The sequence below is a fragment of the Diaphorina citri genome, unplaced genomic scaffold, assembly GCF_000475195.1.
Source record: "Diaphorina citri unplaced genomic scaffold, Diaci psyllid genome assembly version 1.1 scaffold897, whole genome shotgun sequence".
Classification (NCBI taxonomy): domain Eukaryota; kingdom Metazoa; phylum Arthropoda; class Insecta; order Hemiptera; family Psyllidae; genus Diaphorina; species Diaphorina citri.
The window spans coordinates 62317-80674 of NW_007378328.1; the positions used below are offsets into that span (position 1 = coordinate 62317).

Genomic DNA, 18358 nt, shown 5'->3' on the forward strand with positions numbered 1-18358 from the left:
AAGGTTTGGACAATGTCCGCATTTAGCAGAGAAGTGAGTGATGCTATATTTTAGCATGTCACAACGTTGCTGTAGCAGTAAGGATAATTTGTCTAAACATAGTCGACCGGCCATCGGATCGATATCGATCGACGAGGTGAGTCTTTGTTGTCGAGGCAGAGTGGACAGTTCAGTCGACATCGGTCGACGGTTGGTCGACTATGTGTGGACACACCTTCAGGTATACATTTAGGTTGTATGCTTAGGTCAAATTTAATAGTTAAAGGGCCCATTTAGGTATTCTTTTACAACTTATTCCATCAGTAAAAAAAATAGGTAACTATTACCGTCTGCACTACACCGAAAATACCGTTTGGAACCCATATAAAATGGATTGTGAACCGAAAGGTATTTCAGGGTATCAAATATCTGAAACCAAGTTAAAATAGGTTGTCACGGGTCAGAAACTTGTACGTGAATCCTAAAATTAGACAAGACCTATCAATGCCAGTAAGAAGGTAGGTAGGTAGATCTATATATGCCAGTTTGCCAGTAAGAAGGTATGTGTAAAGTTGGCGGGAAAGTCAGTAGGACGTACAATCTGAATTCATTTTTTACTTTTTATCTCTAGTTTGCACGTTTATATTATACTTTTCGGTCTGTAGTACCCACAAAAGTTGTGAAAAGCTCTCTGCCTTACGACAAAGAATATTCACGATTGATCTTACATACATACAAGGCTGCTCCAGTCCCTACAAACGTTTGTCTTTCAAAGGAGAACACAATAACCTTAGAGTCACGAGAAGGAACTGATGTATGACGGAGGAACGAGAAATAATCACTGCTAACTGCTAAGGGGGTTAGGGGTCTTTCAAAGGTCGAGGCATCTGTTGATTCATAACTAGGCCAGGGACTCAGAAGTGATTACTTGATCTGGGTTTGGTAGAAAAAAAATCGCAAATAAGGGAAAGTAAAAAGTAAAAATAATATGAGACAAATAAATTAAAATGGCCTGTCAAAATAAAGGCTGATAGGCATAAAACCGAAGGGGAATGATTATTAATTAGATTCATACTAGACACCCAAATTAGATAATAGCTTACCTTATTTTATAATTGACTAGGGTTCTTTGTGTAGTCAAAGAACCCTAGTCAATTATAAAATAAGGTAAGCCATTAGGCATAAAACCGGTTTCTAATTCGTACTTTCAGCGAGTGAAAATTTTTAAAATCCAGTGAAAAATCTTCCGCACCAAAATATGTGCTTAACAGTGATTATTCCATGGAAAGGATTAATCAAATGGTTTGCGGGACACTAAATAAAGGAATTTTATAGGAAATGAACAAGATAAAAAATACAAGAGAAAAAACACGTTTGTACCATGTACCTACATATAACACGTGATTGATAAGACTTTTTAAAATGAGAACCTAACAACCTATGTATGTACCTATAACTGTATTTCAAGGACCACTACTCATTAGAGTCATTAGATCATTGTCTTTCTGGGGCCAAATAAAATGTTTTCAAGGGGCTTTTTACTTTCTATTACTTAATGTAAACTAACTTCAGTGGCAAAACTTGGTTTCATTCTTGGATTATAATCTGATTGGCTAGAAAGTTTGAAATCAACCAATCAGATTTATCTCAGTTTGTTGTTTGATTATTCCATGGAAAGGATTAATCAAATGGTTTGTGGGACACTAAATAAAGGAATTTTATAGGAAATGAACAAGATAAAAAATACAAGAGAGAAAACACACGTTTGTACCATGTACCTACCTATTACACGTGATTGATAAGACTTTTTAAACTTCAAATGAGAACCCAACAACCTATGTACTTGTACCTACTGTATTTCAAGGACCATTACTCATTAGAGTCATTAGATCATTGTCTTTCTGGGGCCAAATAAAATGTTTTCAAGGGGCTTTTTACTTTCTATTACCTAATGTAAACTAACTTCAGTGGCAAAACTTGGTTTCATTCTTGGATTTTAATCTGATTGGCTAGAAAGTTTGAAATCAACCGATCAGATTTATCTCAGTTTGTTGTCCTGATCATTATAGTATCCCTACTGAGGATTAAAGACTGGAATATGGTTTTGTAATAAGACAATAACAAAAGACCTCGATTTCTTCACATACAAATATAATAATTTATTATGTATACTTTTTTTTTCTTCTAGTTTGTTGTCCTGGTCATTATAGTATCCCTACTGAGGATTAAAGACTGGAATAAGAAATGGTTTTGTAATAAGACAATAACAAAAGACCTCGATTTCTTCACATACAAATATAATAATTTATTATGTATACTTTTTTTTTCTTCTCATGGTTTTGTAACAAGACAATAACAAAAGACCTCGATTTCTTCACATACAAATATAATAATTTATTATGTATACTTTTTTTTCTTCTTCACAAAATAATAAATATAGGGTAAATAAATTCCGACTAGATTACAGAGTAAATAAAAAATAAATAAATCAAACATTTTTCTTCTTCACAAAATAATAAATATAGGGTAAATAAATTCCGACTAGATTACAGAGTAAATAAAAAATAAATAAATCAAACACAATAAAATTTACCTTAGAAATATTTGAAAATAATACTTGAATTATTATCATTGAAAAAAGAAGGTATGACTAAATTACCTTAATAACCTCAATATTAACAGCACTAACTCCTGAATAATTGATTTATTTTTAGGTGGGGACCATGCTAAACTAAAAAAAAAAAAAAAAAAAAAAAACTAACCCTAAAAACTTTTTTGGTAGGCCGAGGTAATAAAATAAAATAAATAAATAAATAATAGCGGCACATACGACACAAGCCACCTCTTTTTTCTATTTTCTCTGTGGTGTAAACAACATGGCGCTATGGCGCGCTTTCAAGTTTCTGATTTGAACAGTTTGAACTGCAATCAGCAAAAACGGCACAAAAAATGCAAAAGTTGAAAGTTCTGAAAAATCTAAAAAGTCCTCAAGTCCAGAGTTTTTGTAGTTGTTCGTGTTCGGAATGATTGCAAGAACAAGAAATATTAAGGTAATATGTACTTCTAATATTGGTTCAGAACTTTTAACTCATAAAATCACTCATCTGTGTTGTTATCTAATTAGGTAGGTATCTAATATCTATTCATTCTTCTTTCAGGAACAATTAATCCCTGTATGATGGTTAACTGTCATAACCACTTCTGTTGAAGATTCCTCATTTCCTCAACCTTAACAAGATTGCAATGGAAAAGTTGAGCAAGAAAAATCACACATTTTGGTCCGCTGCATGTAAAGTTCTCTCTTTGAAACCAAACTATCAGCTGACCTCGGCAGAGCAGAATTCATTCAAGAAACTCCTCAATAATGTTCCAACTTGCCATCATATGTGTATCCCTAGTGAACCCAATGAAGAACCAGAGTACCAAGGTAAATTTCTCAAAGTACCTTCTTGTTGGCTCAAACAGAAACTAGATGTAGACCTCACTTGGCCCAAAGGGGTTGAAAATTCAACAAGCAAATCTCTATGTATTAGATACTTATTTCTGCAATTTCATCAAAATTGAACAAGTGTTCAAGAGGTAGGTTGTAGGTAAGGTAAATTACACATAGTTTTGAACCCAAAATCTTTGTGGGGGAAAAAAGAAAGAAGAAAAAGATATTCAAATTCAGATACTTACACCTTATTTACTTTCCTTTCTTTTTCAGCATTCAACATTTGGATGTTTGGGCAACTTCTGCATATAACCATTAGACCTGAGTATAAATCAATTCATGCATCAGCCATTGATTGTCATGATGCACTGCTCAACCTCTTACAAGAAAACAATGTCAAAATATTTGAGTGTATCCTTAAATGTTACCTGCTTGCTCTGGAAGGTAATTATTGAAATCCAGATAGATTTTAATGTTCTTTCATTGAAATGGAAGACAGTCCTTTTGTAATTGTTTAACCTCTGAATTTGTTTGAAAATAAAAGAAAAACCCATCACTGCCTAACAAATATTACTTAAAGCATGCAAGCCTTGTAATAGAAGAAAGGCTTCTGAAAAAAAAAAGAGACAGATTTGAGAGGAAGAGTAGGGGAAATAAAGGATACCTACATAATTAAATATATTATCATAAAATAAGAATGAGGTAAGGAGAATAGTTAGAAATAAATAAAATTACTGAGCATGTTTCTCAAACTGGAGAAACATATAATAATAAATAATATGTAAGTACTTGGTTAATTATACTTAATCCTGATTAACTACTTGTAATAGGGGTAGCAATGTTGTTATAGCAGGCACCAAAGGGTTAACGGAAAGGTTTTTTATATTTTTTATATTGAAGGTTACTGCATTTAATACAGACGGTTATACTTGATCATTCACTGTATTAACAGTAGTAAGATTGCTTTCAGACAATTCAACATTTGACATATTAAATACCACTAGATAGGCATTTCTTCTAAACTGAGGTAGACTAATTTATTATAAAACTAAATATTTGTAAGTAATCTATTGTTTAATTAATATTAAGTAGGTGGGATTGACATAGAAAAAAAATCATTGACTTTAGAGCACATACCTTCCTAAACTTGAAAAACAACTCTGTGTTGGCATGACTTTTTTGAACAGAAGTGGATAGATAAAACTAAATATTTGTAAGTAATCTATTGTTTAATTAATATTAAGTAGGTGGGATTGACATATAATAAAAAAATCATTGACTTTAGAGCACATACCTTCCTAAACTTGAAAAACAACTCTGTGTTGGCATGACTTTTTTGAACAGAAGTGGATATCTGGATATGGATACATTCAAAAATTAATGATCAGCTCAACACATTTGAATGTACTGCACATATTTCTTTGAAGTACCTACCTACAGGAAATGAAGTTTTCTCATCATAAGCAATATGATTAGAATATTCTTACAGTAGTGTTAGTGAAGTAATTAAAAGAATATAATAGGATATTAAATATACCACTAGATAGGCATTTCTTCTAAACTGAGGTAGACTAAATTATTATAAAACTAAATATTTGTAAGTACTCTATTGTTTAATTAATATCAAGTAGGTGGGATTGACATAGAAAAAAATCATTGACTTTAAGAGCACATGCCTAAACTTGAAAAACAACTCTGTGTTGGCATGACTTTTTTGAACAGAAGTGGATATCTGGATATGGATACATTCACAAATTAATGATCAGCTCAACACATTTGAATGTACTGCACATATTTCTTTGAAGTACCTACCTACAGGAAACAAAGTTTTCTCATCATAAGCAATATGATTAGAATATTCTTACAGTAGTGTTAGTGAAGTAATTAAAAGAATATAATAGGATATTAAATATCAAAATTACAAGTTGTAAAAGAGAAGGTTAAGAGTTTTACTGTTAGAAGAAATTTTCCTAAAAGTTATACAACAAAAGTTCAAAATCCAACCTAGCTACAGAGAGATACATGGGTATATTTTTAAGAGAAAGAAGCTCCATTGTGAGTTTCTACTTCATTATCAGAAATAGAACTTTCAGAACCATCTACTCCATTGTTACTAAGTTTGATTGAGACCTCAGAGGGACTAACTTGCAAGTACTAGAACTAGAAACTAGATATCTTCTTCTGACCGTATTTAAATTTCTAATTCTGATTTTCTGTTTCAGCTACTACGCTCGTGTCAAAGGATTTGCTGTTACCTGTGCTCTTCTTCTGACCGTATTTAAATTTCTAATTCTGATTTTCTGTTTCAGCTACTACGCTCGTGTCAAAGGATTTGCTGTTACCTGTGCAGAAAGGAAGAAGAAAAAGATATTCAAATACTTACACCTTATTTACTTTCCTTTCTTTTTCAGCATTCAACATTTGGATGTTTGGGCAACTTCTGCATATAACCATTAGACCTGAGTATAAATCAATTCATGCATCAGCCATTGATTGTCATGATGCACTGCTCAACCTCTTACAAGAAAACAATGTCAAAATATTTGAGTGTATCCTTAAATGTTACCTGCTTGCTCTGGAAGGTAATTATTGAAATCCAGATAGATTTTAATGTTCTGTCATTGAAATGCAGTTTTGCCATTTATTGTAAAATAAACCCAACAAAGGGACTCAAACTTTGCTGGGATTTTAAACAACCTTCATGTTCTCCCAAGGGGCTTTGTGACAGTAAAAGGCTCAGACCACACTCGGTCTCAAAATTTAATTTTCTCCTATTTTTAAAACTAGGATTTTATCTTCATTCTTTTTTTCTTTCAGATCTGATTTCGACCAATGCTGATTTGAAACAGAACAAACCTGTGTTCAAGCAGTGTGATTGGTTCAAGAGTGATCCTGTACCAAGCCTATCTAATGTCATTCAGTTCAAACAAGTGCTGTTTCCACTCAGTAGTCAATTTGATGTTGACCTCCTGCTACCCTTCATACTCAATAATGTAAGATTTTATTTAGGAAGTGACTAAGCTAGATTCATAGAGCAAGTACAGGGTAGACCAGAAAGATACCAACAATGGCTCAGGGGGTATACATTTCCAAGAATATTTCTCTGAGCCATTTTGCTGACTTTGGCTTTGTAAAACATTTCATTTAATTATAATAGATTTAGCTAGATAGGTCTCTTTATAGTTAGAAAATTCCATATGTAACACAGATAGGTTTAGGTAGCAAAGGGTATGCCCATCCACTGTAATAATAAATAAATGATTTTTTTCCCAGGTTATACTTCCCCACACAGATTACATTTTGGGGAGTACTCTGGTCAACACATTGTACTCGATTGTATTTAAAACTACTCTGCTGCACATCACTTGCTCAGTGTCTAGCTCATTCAAACTGGTTGAGCTTCTTGTTCAAATGCCGCATAGCTCACAGGTAACTACTTAGTGGTTCAGCAAAAACTCACCCAGAATAAGAGTCCCTCTAAACTCTAAAGGCCTGATGTGGCTCAAAATAGAATGGGCAAATATCTTTTAGGTGTTTTTTTGTTTTTTTTTTTAATATATTTGCCAAATTTCATTAAAACCAGACATACTTATGTATTGTTTGGAAGTTATGACAAAATTAGGAATTTCTTAAGAAAAGTTTTCGTGGAGGCCATGGGACCATAGGCTAAATAATTCCCATAATCTATTGAGAAAATTTTAAAGGTGGTTACTATTTTTACCTAACTTTATCGAAATCAGACAAAACTGTTCAAGAGTTATTTTTGGGACAAATAAACAGAAACTTGAAGATTCACTCGTTCTTTTTCTTTTCTTTCCTTTTTTTTCAGACTATTGGTCTCCTAGCAACCAGTGCCATCAAATCTGTGATTCTAAACTGTAACAACTCCAAGGAGCATCGAACCCACTGTCTCCGACTACTGAGGACACTATGGCTAGAACGGTTCGATATACAGACGTGTTTAGACACAGCTTATTTCATGTTGAACCAAGATTTCGACTGCAAAGAACAAAGTAAGTGCTTATAAAAACTGCTAACAACTGGGGAGTGTTAGATTAAGCAAATTATGGGGAGGACAAATACCAAAAGTTTTTTTTTGAAAATAAACTAAAAGGAGAAAACTATTAAACCCTATTTGTTCATTAGAAATTTCCATTTACCAACCTCAGTGGTGCAGTGCTTAGCACGGTGGACTTTGAATCTGAAGGTTGGTGTTTCGAGTCCAAGTCAAGCCAGAAAATTTAGTGTAAAGTTTGTTAAGTGGGGGAACGTCATTTGTGGCAAGCATTTATGCTTAAAACAATTAAAATTCCAAAAATTTCCATTTGGAAATAGGATGAATGGTGTTGTTCACTTTTTGTAGGAAACATTTTTTGGGGGACGAATTTTTTTCGGTGAAAACGTGAAAAAAAAGTCTTAAAATATATGTATCATTTGTATCATGTTTCTTTCCAGATGAACTATGTGAGTTGATAGCACAAATGCAGGAATGTATTCCATGTGATGATGTAGATTTGGGTATACGATTGAACCTAGTAGTTTCCAATCTAAATAAAAGTGGACTAGAATGAAGATAGATAAAAGTCTGCTAGGTGATCTACATGATTCAGATAGAGTGACTTGTTTCCTGATTTATCTTGATTTTGACAGCGTCACTAAAACAATAGGAACTTTGCATTGTGATTTTTTCAAATTAAAATGAATGAAATTATTAGAATTAACTTATAATTCACTTCAATTAAGAGAAAAATTGAGATCTTTTTTGGCTTGAAAGTTGAAAATTCTTCATTTTTCATTTGTTTGAAAAACTGGGGCTATTTTGGTTTGTTTATTTTTATTTGTGCTCGTTGAGAAGTCAAGGCACTGGAAAATGCAGTTCACTTCAATTAAGAGAAAAATTGAGATCTTTTTTGGCTTGAAAGTTGAAAATTCTTCATTTTTCTGATTTTTCATTTGTTTGAAAAACTGGGGCTATTTTGGTTTGTTTATTTTTATTTGTGCTCGTTGAGAAGTCAAGGCACTGGAAAATGCAGGTATGCTACACAAAGAAAGGATTAATATTTTATTTTTTAAATAAATACTGATATAAGGTAGAAATTTAATTTAAAATCACATTAAAAACGATAATTATGCACATAATTACAACAAAAAATAAATTAAAATTAATTTAGGTTATTAGGTTTACTAAATAAAAATCACGTAAGTTTTCTAACTTTTCAATTTTGAAAAACCAATTCTTTCCTTTTTTATTTACCCATTACATTTATTTCCCACTCAAGTGTTGTCCCAACACAAGAGTAGATAACTTTTTCTAATATTTGAACTGGCTTCGAGGCAGAGTGGGCATCACATACTAGGCTTGTATTTCGGAGGTAATCATTATTAATGATTTCGAATATGTTAGAACCTTCTTTTATATGTGTACTCACAGTCTCACACCTTTGTGATTTATTTTCCAGAGTGGGTTATGCATTGTGGAGAGTCATCTCATAAAAAAACTGAAGGAATTGGAACAATCTACAGAGAGCCAGCAAAATGAGTAAGTATTTCTTTGTGGTGGTACAAAGGGTTGGAATAACTTTGGTGCATATCACACAAATAGTCACCAAACCATCTTGCTGCTTATGCTATTCTGTTCTTACGACTGTACTTATTTAACGCAAAGTGAGTTATAATTTTAACACGACAATTTTCCATTTTGCATTTTGTTTGTTTGTTCCACCATAACGCAGGCCTTTAGGAGCTTCGTAAAGGCCCTTGTAATGAAATTCTTTGTTTCACCGAAACTCCCAAATGATTTGTCCCATTTTGATGAAATTTTGCAAACACGTTTAACGAGTAAGTAAAGGGCATTTGCACACAAGATTTCAAGTTCCATATATGGACGCATTGTAGGGGCCCTTTTTCTGAGCGAGTTGTAGAATTTACTGAACTGCTAGTTAATTTATTTTAACATTGTTCTAGGCCTCTTATTCTTCACACATCGGACAATATCTGGAAGAAAATCCTGGCGTTATGTTTCCAAGACGTTCTGGATCTGAATTTCCTGGAATCGTTAACCCTTTGTATGATCCGTGTCCATCAAAGTACACCCCATTTGAAGTACAAAGGGTTGGAATAACTTTGGTGCATATCACACAAATAGTCACCAAACCATCTTGCTGATTATGCTATTCTGTTCTTACGACTGTACTTATTTAACGCAAAGTGAGTTATAATTTGAACACGACAATTTTCCATTTTGCATTTTGTTTGTTTGTTCCACGATAACGCAGGCCTTTGGGGGCTTCGTAAAGGCCCTTTTAATGAAATTCTTTGTTTCACCGAAACTCCCAAATGATTTGTCCCATTTTGATGAAATTTTGCAAACACGTTTAACGATCAAGTAAAGGGCATTTGCTCACAAGATTTCAAGTTCCATATATGGGCGCATTGTAGGGGCCCTTTTATTGAGTAAGTTGCGGAATTGACTGAACCTTAATTTATTTTATTGCCCTAGGCCTCTCATCCTTCACACATCGGACAATATCTGGAAGAAAATCCTGGACTTGTGTTTCCAAGAAGTCATGGATCTGAATTTCCTGGAATCGTTAACCCTTTGTATGATCCGTGTCCATCAAAGTACACCCCATTTGAAGTTGGAATTCTTCACGCCCGCTATGTTAACCAAAATGTACGACCATGTGATTCAGTCACTGAAATCGTTACCGAACGATGAAAAGGTAGATAAATGTCCATGTTACACCACTAACCTAACAGATGCTCTGAGGTAAAACATTAGCTACTCCAAATTAAATTGACACCAAGGGCAAGGTAAACCTATTCCCTTGTTTTTTCGTGAAGCAGGACACTAGTACTACTTAAAGTGCGTGCCCAAGCTAGGTCAACTACTTATCTATACTGCCGTGCTAAGCGAAAACTCCGTATGTCAAAAAAATTGACTTTTGGTGCCAAATGGTTCCTGTAATCCTAAATTTTGATCCTATATTTTTTTTTCTTTATCCTAAACCCCTTAAAAACCACGAAAATGTGTTGCCGTATGTCAAAAACGTATGTTTGCCTGAAATCTTTAAAGTCGATTTCCCGAAAGTAGGGTTTTTTGACATACGGCGTTTTCGCTTAGCACGGCAGTATAAGAGGGTAAAGGAAGGAGGAGCATTGTCCCAGACGGTCACTCGGGCTGATATAAACCATGCGCAACGTTGTATAACTTCAGTGATCTTATTGTGATGGGTGCATTTCCGCTGCGCTGAAGGGGTAAAGGAAGGAGGAGCATTGTCTCAGACGGTCACTCGGGCTGATATAAACCATGCGCAACGTTGTATAACTTCAGTGATCTTATTGTGATGGGTGCATTTCCGCTGCGCTGACTAAAAATGGATATGTTGGGATTCAAATGTTCTATTCTTCAATCCTTGAGCACCATTCTTTGCCACATGAACTGTATTGTACTCGCAAGTTTGATTGATACCTCAGAGGGACTAACTTGCAAGTACTAGAACTAGAAACTAGATATCTTCTTCTGACCGTATAAATGTCTAATTCTGATTTTCTGTTTCAGCTACTACGCTCGTGTCAAAGGATTTGCTGTTACCTGTGCATGTTTCAATGCAGTCCGAATTGTTTCTACATTTGTGCCCTGCCTTTTCTAGACCTAACACTGTGCACTGATGTCGACATTAAAGCTGTTCAAAAGCTCTATGCTAATTCGCTAGGTAAATGCTTCAATGTCAATAAATTCTCTATTTGAAGCCTGGCTAGAGTGGCTTTGCTGCTCAAAAGCTGTGTCCACACATCAATCGATGTAGATCGACGGACGTCGACTATGTGTGTACACAGCTTAATAAACAAAATGTTATAAATATAACGTGCCTCGGTGTCTTAGTGGTGAAGATACTCATTTGGTAAACACAAGGGTGTGGGTTCAATCTTAGCCGAGGCATGGGATTTTAGCTTTATTTATTTCAGAATTTGTTAGTAAATAACTAATTAATGCCTCCGGCGTTAAACTCGCCTTCTCGAGAGTCTATTCTTATTAAAAATAAAACAATATAATGGCTAGAGTGGCTTTGCTGCTCAAAAGCTGTGTCCACACAACAATCGATGTGGGTGGACGGACGTCGACTTTGTGTGGACACAGCTTAATAAACAAAATGTTATAAATATAACGTGCCTCGGTGTCTTAGTGGTGAAGATACTCATTTGGTAAACAGAAGGGTGTGGGTTCAATCTTAGCCGAGGCATGGGATTTTAGCCTTGTTTATTTGAGAATTTGTTAGTAAATAACTAATTAATGCCTCCGGCGTCTGAACTCGCCTTTTCGAGAGTCTATTCTTATTAAAAATAAAACAATATATTTTTTAAATAATAAGTAAATAATAAAACTTCATTTTTCAGGGAATTTCAAAAGGGACAGCCTGAAATATCTGGCCCTCATGTGCCCGTACGAAGTACCAGACCTTGTCTCGTGTATTGGCAAAATCTTCAACTCTGTTCCCATTTCCGAGCTGATTCCCTATCTTCCCCTCATCGTGTACAACTCTACGAAGTCTGCCAATCAAACTTCGAGGGAAATTTTAAATCAGCAGGGAAAAAGTTCGAGTCAGGAGGGAAAAAAATTGAATCAGCAGGGAAATTTGAGTCCGCAGAGTCAGAAAATGCTGTCTGGTTTGTTTGATAGGTCTGCCAATCAAACTTCGAGGGAAATTTTAAATCAGCAGGGGAAAAGTTCGAGTCAGGAGGGAAAAAAATTGAATCAGCAGGGAAATTTGAGTCCGCAGAGTCAGAAAATGCTGTCTGGTTTGTTTGATAAATTGAACTGTTCATCGGATAATATGAGTGAGAAGCCACATCGAGAGTATTCACGAATGTTTGCGAAAATCATCTGTGCTCTCCAGACAAATAGTGCGTATTGTTCGTGGTGAGTTTTTTTCCCATTTCTAAACAATTTGGAATGAATGAATGGAAAATTTTAATTGTTCATTTATACAAAATTTGTATGTTAACAATAGTTCTTAAAACTAATAACTACTTTGATGGTAATATAATCTAAAACTAGTCTAGCCTATTCGAGGTGCCAATATTTTACTTTCATATATGTGATCAGTGTTGTTGCCCCTTGTGTAGTTGAATTAATGTCGCGAATGGCCATCCGTCTATATACCAACCATCCGCAATGCTGCTTAACCTGGGCGATCCGTCTGAATATGGCCTCAACACTTTAGGTGACCAACATCATTCGGTACGAAATTATAACTTTTTTTTCGCTTGGGTACCCCAAGGGGTTAACTTAATCCCATTTCTAAACAATTTGGAATGAATGAATGAAAAATTTTAATTGTTCATTTATACAAAATTTGTACGTTAACAATAGTTCTTAAAACTAATAACTACTTTGATGGTAATATAATCTAAAACTAGTCTAGCCTATTCGAGGTGCCAATATTTTACTTTCATATATCTGATCAGTGATCAGTGTTGTTGTCCCTTGTGTTACCCCTTGTGTAGTTGAATTAATGTCGCGAATGGCCATCCGTCTATATACCAACCATCCGCAATGCTGCTTAGCTTGGGCGATCCGTCTGAATATGGCCTCAACACTTTAGGTGACCAACATCATTCGGTACGAAATTATAACTCTTTTCGCTTGGGTACCCCAAGGGGTTAACTTAATAAAAACCATCGAATTTTTCCCTTTCAGGAATTCCGAACTCAAGGAGTTTGAAATCCGGTGTAAAATCTGCGACAACAATGAAACCTCGAATGCGACCTCCCAGTTGCAAGTCCACCACGGAACCATCAATCCTTTAGATACAGTTATGAGGTTCATGGAATCCAAACACGTTGATATTCGATATAATGGTATGATCTATTTTTACCAACGTTGTTCTAAGCTGACCGTCTAAATAAAGTAAATTTAATATCAACTGCATATTTCGATTGCAAATATTTCAACAGGTTACTTTCTGGTGTTCTCATGTTGACCCAGCACCTAAATGGGAAGTATTGTGTCTCTTATTGTCCATCTGATGAGAGGCATACTACGGGATGGGCATGCCACGACACAGACCACACGAGTCTGATGTAGGAGTTGTTTCATTGCTACGAAATAAAAACGGCGGTGAAACACTCATCTTTTAAAACTAATTAAACTATCAAAAAAAGCACTACTTATACAAGCCGTATTTTTTTCCATGTCTCCCTCCCCAGGTATTCAATGTATTCCGACCCTGTATAATCACTGCAGTACTCGCCCGTGCCTGGACCACATGAAGACACTCATTTGTCATCTCTACACTGAGCCAGATCGATCTATACTGCATTCGTTTCGACAGCACTTCGAAAAGTTTGCCTTCCTCGGGTTCAAACGAGCCCATTCCCTCTATCAAACATAGAAAAAAGAACACTAGTAGATTCGTTGAAGCTTAACCCATCCTTTAGGACTGTTGTCCCCTACACATAAGCCTTGGAGTGGGCTTTTTGTGTCCGGAGTTAATCTAAATGGAAGCTCCCATGGCGTAGTGGTCACTGCACTTGCCTTGCACGCGGGAGACCCGGGTTCGGTTCCCGGCGGGGTCAAGAAATTTGTGTCATGCAAATGATTGATCCCGTGACTGGCTGTTGCGGGGCCCACTCAGCCTCGTGAGGAAAATGAGTAGCTATGACATTAAATAAGCATCACTATTACCTATTATTATTACTACTATTATTATTATAGGTCGTCAGCTCCCATGGCGTAGTGTCAGCTCCCATAGCGTAGTGGTCACTGCACTCGCCTTGCACGCGGGAGACCCGGGTTCGATTCCCGGCGAGGTCAAGAAATTTGTATCATGCAAATGATTGATCCCGTGACTGGCTGTTGCGGGGCCCACTCAGCCTCGTGAGGAAAAAATCAAGAAATTTGTATCATGCAAATGATTGATTCCGTGACTGGCTGTTGCGGGGCCCACTCAGCCTCGTGAGGAAAATCCAAGAAATTTGTATCATGCAAATGATTGATTCCGTGACTGGCCGTTACGGGGCCCACTCAGCCTCGTGAGGAAAATGAGTAGTATGACAATATGTAAATTGCGCATAGCGACCGGTGCCAGCATGGTAGGTAAACATTGGTTGTTAGGATTATTGAGATACGAGTAAGTATTGGGAAAAATCCTACAATGCTGCAGTGAGCACCAAAGTTGTGACATAATAACACAAAGAAATTGCATTTACATTTACATTTTTATAGGTATTAGGTAAAGTAATAGGTAAGAAGGTAAGTTACTTACAGTATAGATTCACAGTGAAGTTGGAATATACAGGGGGTGCTAGAACAGTGTTGGACGCTGAACACGTGACATTGGCATGTAAACTTTGCCTCCTCAGTCTCTCCATACGCAGAACTCCCTCTGACGATGGCGCTCTAATACTATCAATATACCACTGGGTAGTCGGCTTGGGACGACCTGGAACATGAAATATTTATTTTTTATTATTTTTTTTAAAAAAAAGAGGTTTGACAGAGGGAACTGTAATTGCTATGGTACTATCATCCCGAAATCGAAGAGAGAAGGAAGACAGGATAGGAGAAAGCCAGCCGTTCCGAGAACGAACATTATCCCATCAGGATAAAATCCGCCCCGGGCGGGAATCGAACCCACGGCCTAGCGCTTACAAGGCAGACGCACTACCAACTAAGCTAACTAGGTTGGCACATGAAATATTGATGCAGATTTAGGTATTATCTATGGTTTATATTATAGACATCCTATGTATGAACATTATTTCTTACCGTTTATATTCTTTTGGATACCTGTACTGTCTTCACCCGACTCGAGTTTTGCCTACTTTTTAGGCTTCTTCATGGGAACTGACTACTGGGTGGTTGTTGTTGTTGTGGGTGGAGGTGTTTGGGCGGGTGGTGATCCCTTTATTGGGACCATGTTGAAATTTTCGAGTTACTATTTTAGGATTCGCTCAGCTTTAGGTACCTACTCTTGACACCCACAGGACACACCGTGTTCAGACAGAGGCGGGAATCGAACCCGGTGGCCAATCCTATTGTAACACCCACACTCGGCCACTGAGGTTGCTCTCTAGATTTTATTACTTTACAAACTAGGTATATACATCCTACAGAGATGCCCTGAGGTAAAGCATTAGCTACTCCAAAATAGTCAGCTCCCATGGTGTAGTGGTCACTGCACTCGCCTTGCACGCGGGAGACCCGGGTTCGATTCCCGGCGGGGTCATGAAATTTGTATCATGCAAATGATTGATTCCGTGACTGGATGTTGCGGGGCCCACTCAGCCTCGTGAGGAAAATGAGTAGCTATGACATATAAGTAAATGCGCATAGCGACCGGTGCCAGCATGGTAGGTAAAAATTGGATGTTAGGATTATTGAGATATTGGAAAAAATCCTACAAGCTGCAGTGAGCACCAAAGTTGTGATATAATAACACAATGAAACTGCATTTACATTTTACTTCAAATTAAATTGACACCAAGGGCAAGGTAAACCTATTCCCTTGTTTTTTCGTGAAGCAGGACACTAGTACTACTTAAAGTGCGTGCCCAAGCTAGGTTAACTTCTCATCTATACTGCCGTGCTAAGCGAAAACTCCGTATGTCAAAAAAATTGATTTTTGGTGCCAAATGGTTCCTATGATCCTAAATTTTGATCCTATATTTTTTTTTTCCCTCACCCCCCTCTCCCACAGTTCGTTGGAAAATTCGTTGTATAAATTCGTTAGAAAGTCGTTCAGAATACGAGAGAGGGGAAGGATAGATACGGAGGGAGGGGGAAGGTTAGATACGGAGGGAGGGGGAAGGATAGATACGAGGGAGGGGGTAGAGGGGTAAGATATTAGGTATGAGAGAGAGGGGTAGATGTACTTGGCTAAGTTTTACATCTCTCCTAGTTTCGGAGTAACTTTTTTTACTGTTCACCGAAAGAGGGGAAGAGGAAAGGAGTGAGGGGAGAGGGTTAGGGGAGGTAGAGAGAGGAGGGGAAAGTGTAGGGGAGGAAGGAAGGAGAAAAATATGATGGTACTTTATCGGAATGTTGGGTTTGTGCTCATTTGACTTTTTTTCTCTCAAAACGTGCCAGAGGAGTTTAGACTTTAGGTGAATCTAGATATTTAAGTCGTATAAAATACCTATATAGTACCATCGTATAAAACACCTATACATACAGGTATTTTATACGCTCGTATAAAATACTTGGTATATTAAGTAGGGGTCATTTTGAAACTTGGTTGTTTTGTTGGATAGGGGCATTAGGGGTTTAACTAGGGATGGCAATCCCGCATCACAATTTTCAATCCCGCGGGATCCCGCACTTTTTTTTTTACACACGGACCAATGGCTGAAACTTTGGATTTAGGCTCTAGGAACCTCAAAACGTGTTTTGGCACTAAAAACTGACCATCGAAAATTTTTTGTACTCGTTTTTTGATTGCAAGTATTTCAGCGGGATGTTTTTTTTATGAATGTGGGAAGAGGTAGATATGTATGAAGGGGATCAAAATCCTCTCCTCCTCTTCCGTGCCTTCTTTCTCCTCCTCTTCCGTGCCTTCTTTCTCCTCCTCTTCCTCTTTCTTTCTCCTCGTCTTCCTCTTTCTTTCTCCTCCTCCTCGTCTTTCTTTTCCTCCTCTTCCTCCTACTTCTCCTACTCCTCTTCGTCCTCTCCTTCTCCCTCCACCCCTACCCCTCTCCTCTTCTTCCTCCCCTACTTCTGCTCCTCCTCCTCCCTCTTCCTCCTTCGCCTCCCAATAAATTTCACATAAATTACAAATGATTGTGAAAGCTGAAAATGACGCTGGTTAAAGCCAAGAGCATTTAGAACATAGGAAGTTAACAGAACAGAACAGAACACTATATCTACATATGTCACAATAGAAAGGGCCATATCTCTCGAACAAGGGCCATATCTCTCGAAAAAGGGCCATATTCTCCTACTCCTCTTCGTCCTCTCCTTCTCCCTCCACCCCTACCCCTCTCCTCTTCTTCTTCCTCCCCTAATTCTGCTCCTCCTCCTCCCTCTTCCTCCTTCGCCTCCCAATAAATTTCTCATAAATTACAAATGATTGTGAAAGCTGAAAATGACGCTGGTTGACGCCAAGAGCATTTAGAACATAGGAAGATATCAGAACAGAACACTATATCTACATATGTCACAATAGAAAGGGCCATATCTCTCGAACAAGGGCCATATCTCTCGAAAAAGGGCCATATCTCTCGAACAAGGGCCATATCTCTCTTCCCGTCTACTCCTTCATCGGAGGGGAGAGGGAGGAAATAATGGGAGGGTGGGAACTAAAGGAGGAGAAGGGATGAACTAAGAGTAAGAGCGAAGGGGGAAGAAACGAAGGACAAGGGGAATAACCAAAGAAATAAGAGAGGGAGGAAATACGGCGAAGGAACTGAAGAGGGAGGAACTCATGGTAGGAGGGGGGGGAACTAATGGAGGAGAGGTTATGGCTGAGGGGGAGAACCTAAAAATAATAGATAGGAGAATAGGAAGTAAGGAAAGAGAGAGAGATAAAGAAAGAGATAGAGATAGAGAGAGAGAGAGAGAGAGAAAGGTAGAGAGAGAGAAAAAAGGAGAGAGAGGAAGGGGGAAAGAGAGAGAGAGAGAGAGACAAGGAGAGATGGAGGGAGAGAGAGAGAGGGAGAGCAAAATAAATGAGACAGAGAGAGTAAGATATAGAGGGTGGGGGATAGTGCTGTAGGCTAAAACGTGGACATTGTACGAAAAATCTCTCTGGTATGCTCCACATATATTTCAATGTTAGCCCATATCTGGAGGTTTCCCTCTCCCTCACCATATACAGTCGAACCTGGATAAAGAGGACTCGGATAAAGAGTAAAACTGGATAAAGAGGAAAAAAATGAGGCTCATTTCATCAGACGGATCCCGGACCTCTATAAAGAGCAATTTGAAAATTTAGAACCTCTCTAAAG

The 18358-nt window shown here is 37.2% G+C and overlaps 2 protein-coding genes across 2 annotated transcripts in view; both read left to right on the top strand.

Moving 5' to 3' along the window:
• Positions 1-3009: 3009 nt before the first annotated feature.
• On the top strand, positions 3010-7983 carry LOC113465348. Its single transcript, XM_026826245.1, has 10 exons — positions 3010-3029; positions 3190-3406; positions 3686-3856; positions 5635-5641; positions 5722-5756; positions 5824-5994; positions 6230-6405; positions 6686-6841; positions 7242-7425; positions 7868-7983. Exons 2-10 carry the CDS (start codon positions 3223-3225, stop codon positions 7981-7983), a joined length of 1200 nt encoding a protein of 399 aa, XP_026682046.1. The 5' UTR covers positions 3010-3029; positions 3190-3222.
• A 456-nt stretch (positions 7984-8439) lies between these two features.
• LOC103512911 (serine/threonine-protein kinase atr) overlaps positions 8440-18358 on the top strand; it is a 54050-nt gene continuing 44131 nt past the window's right edge. Inside the window, exons 1-6 of the mRNA XM_026826246.1 lie at positions 8440-8445; positions 8872-8951; positions 9912-10134; positions 10974-11127; positions 11810-11960; positions 12093-12332. Coding sequence (XP_026682047.1) covers positions 8440-8445; positions 8872-8951; positions 9912-10134; positions 10974-11127; positions 11810-11960; positions 12093-12332 — 854 coding nt within the window. The remainder of the gene's footprint in view (positions 8446-8871; positions 8952-9911; positions 10135-10973; positions 11128-11809; positions 11961-12092; positions 12333-18358) is intronic.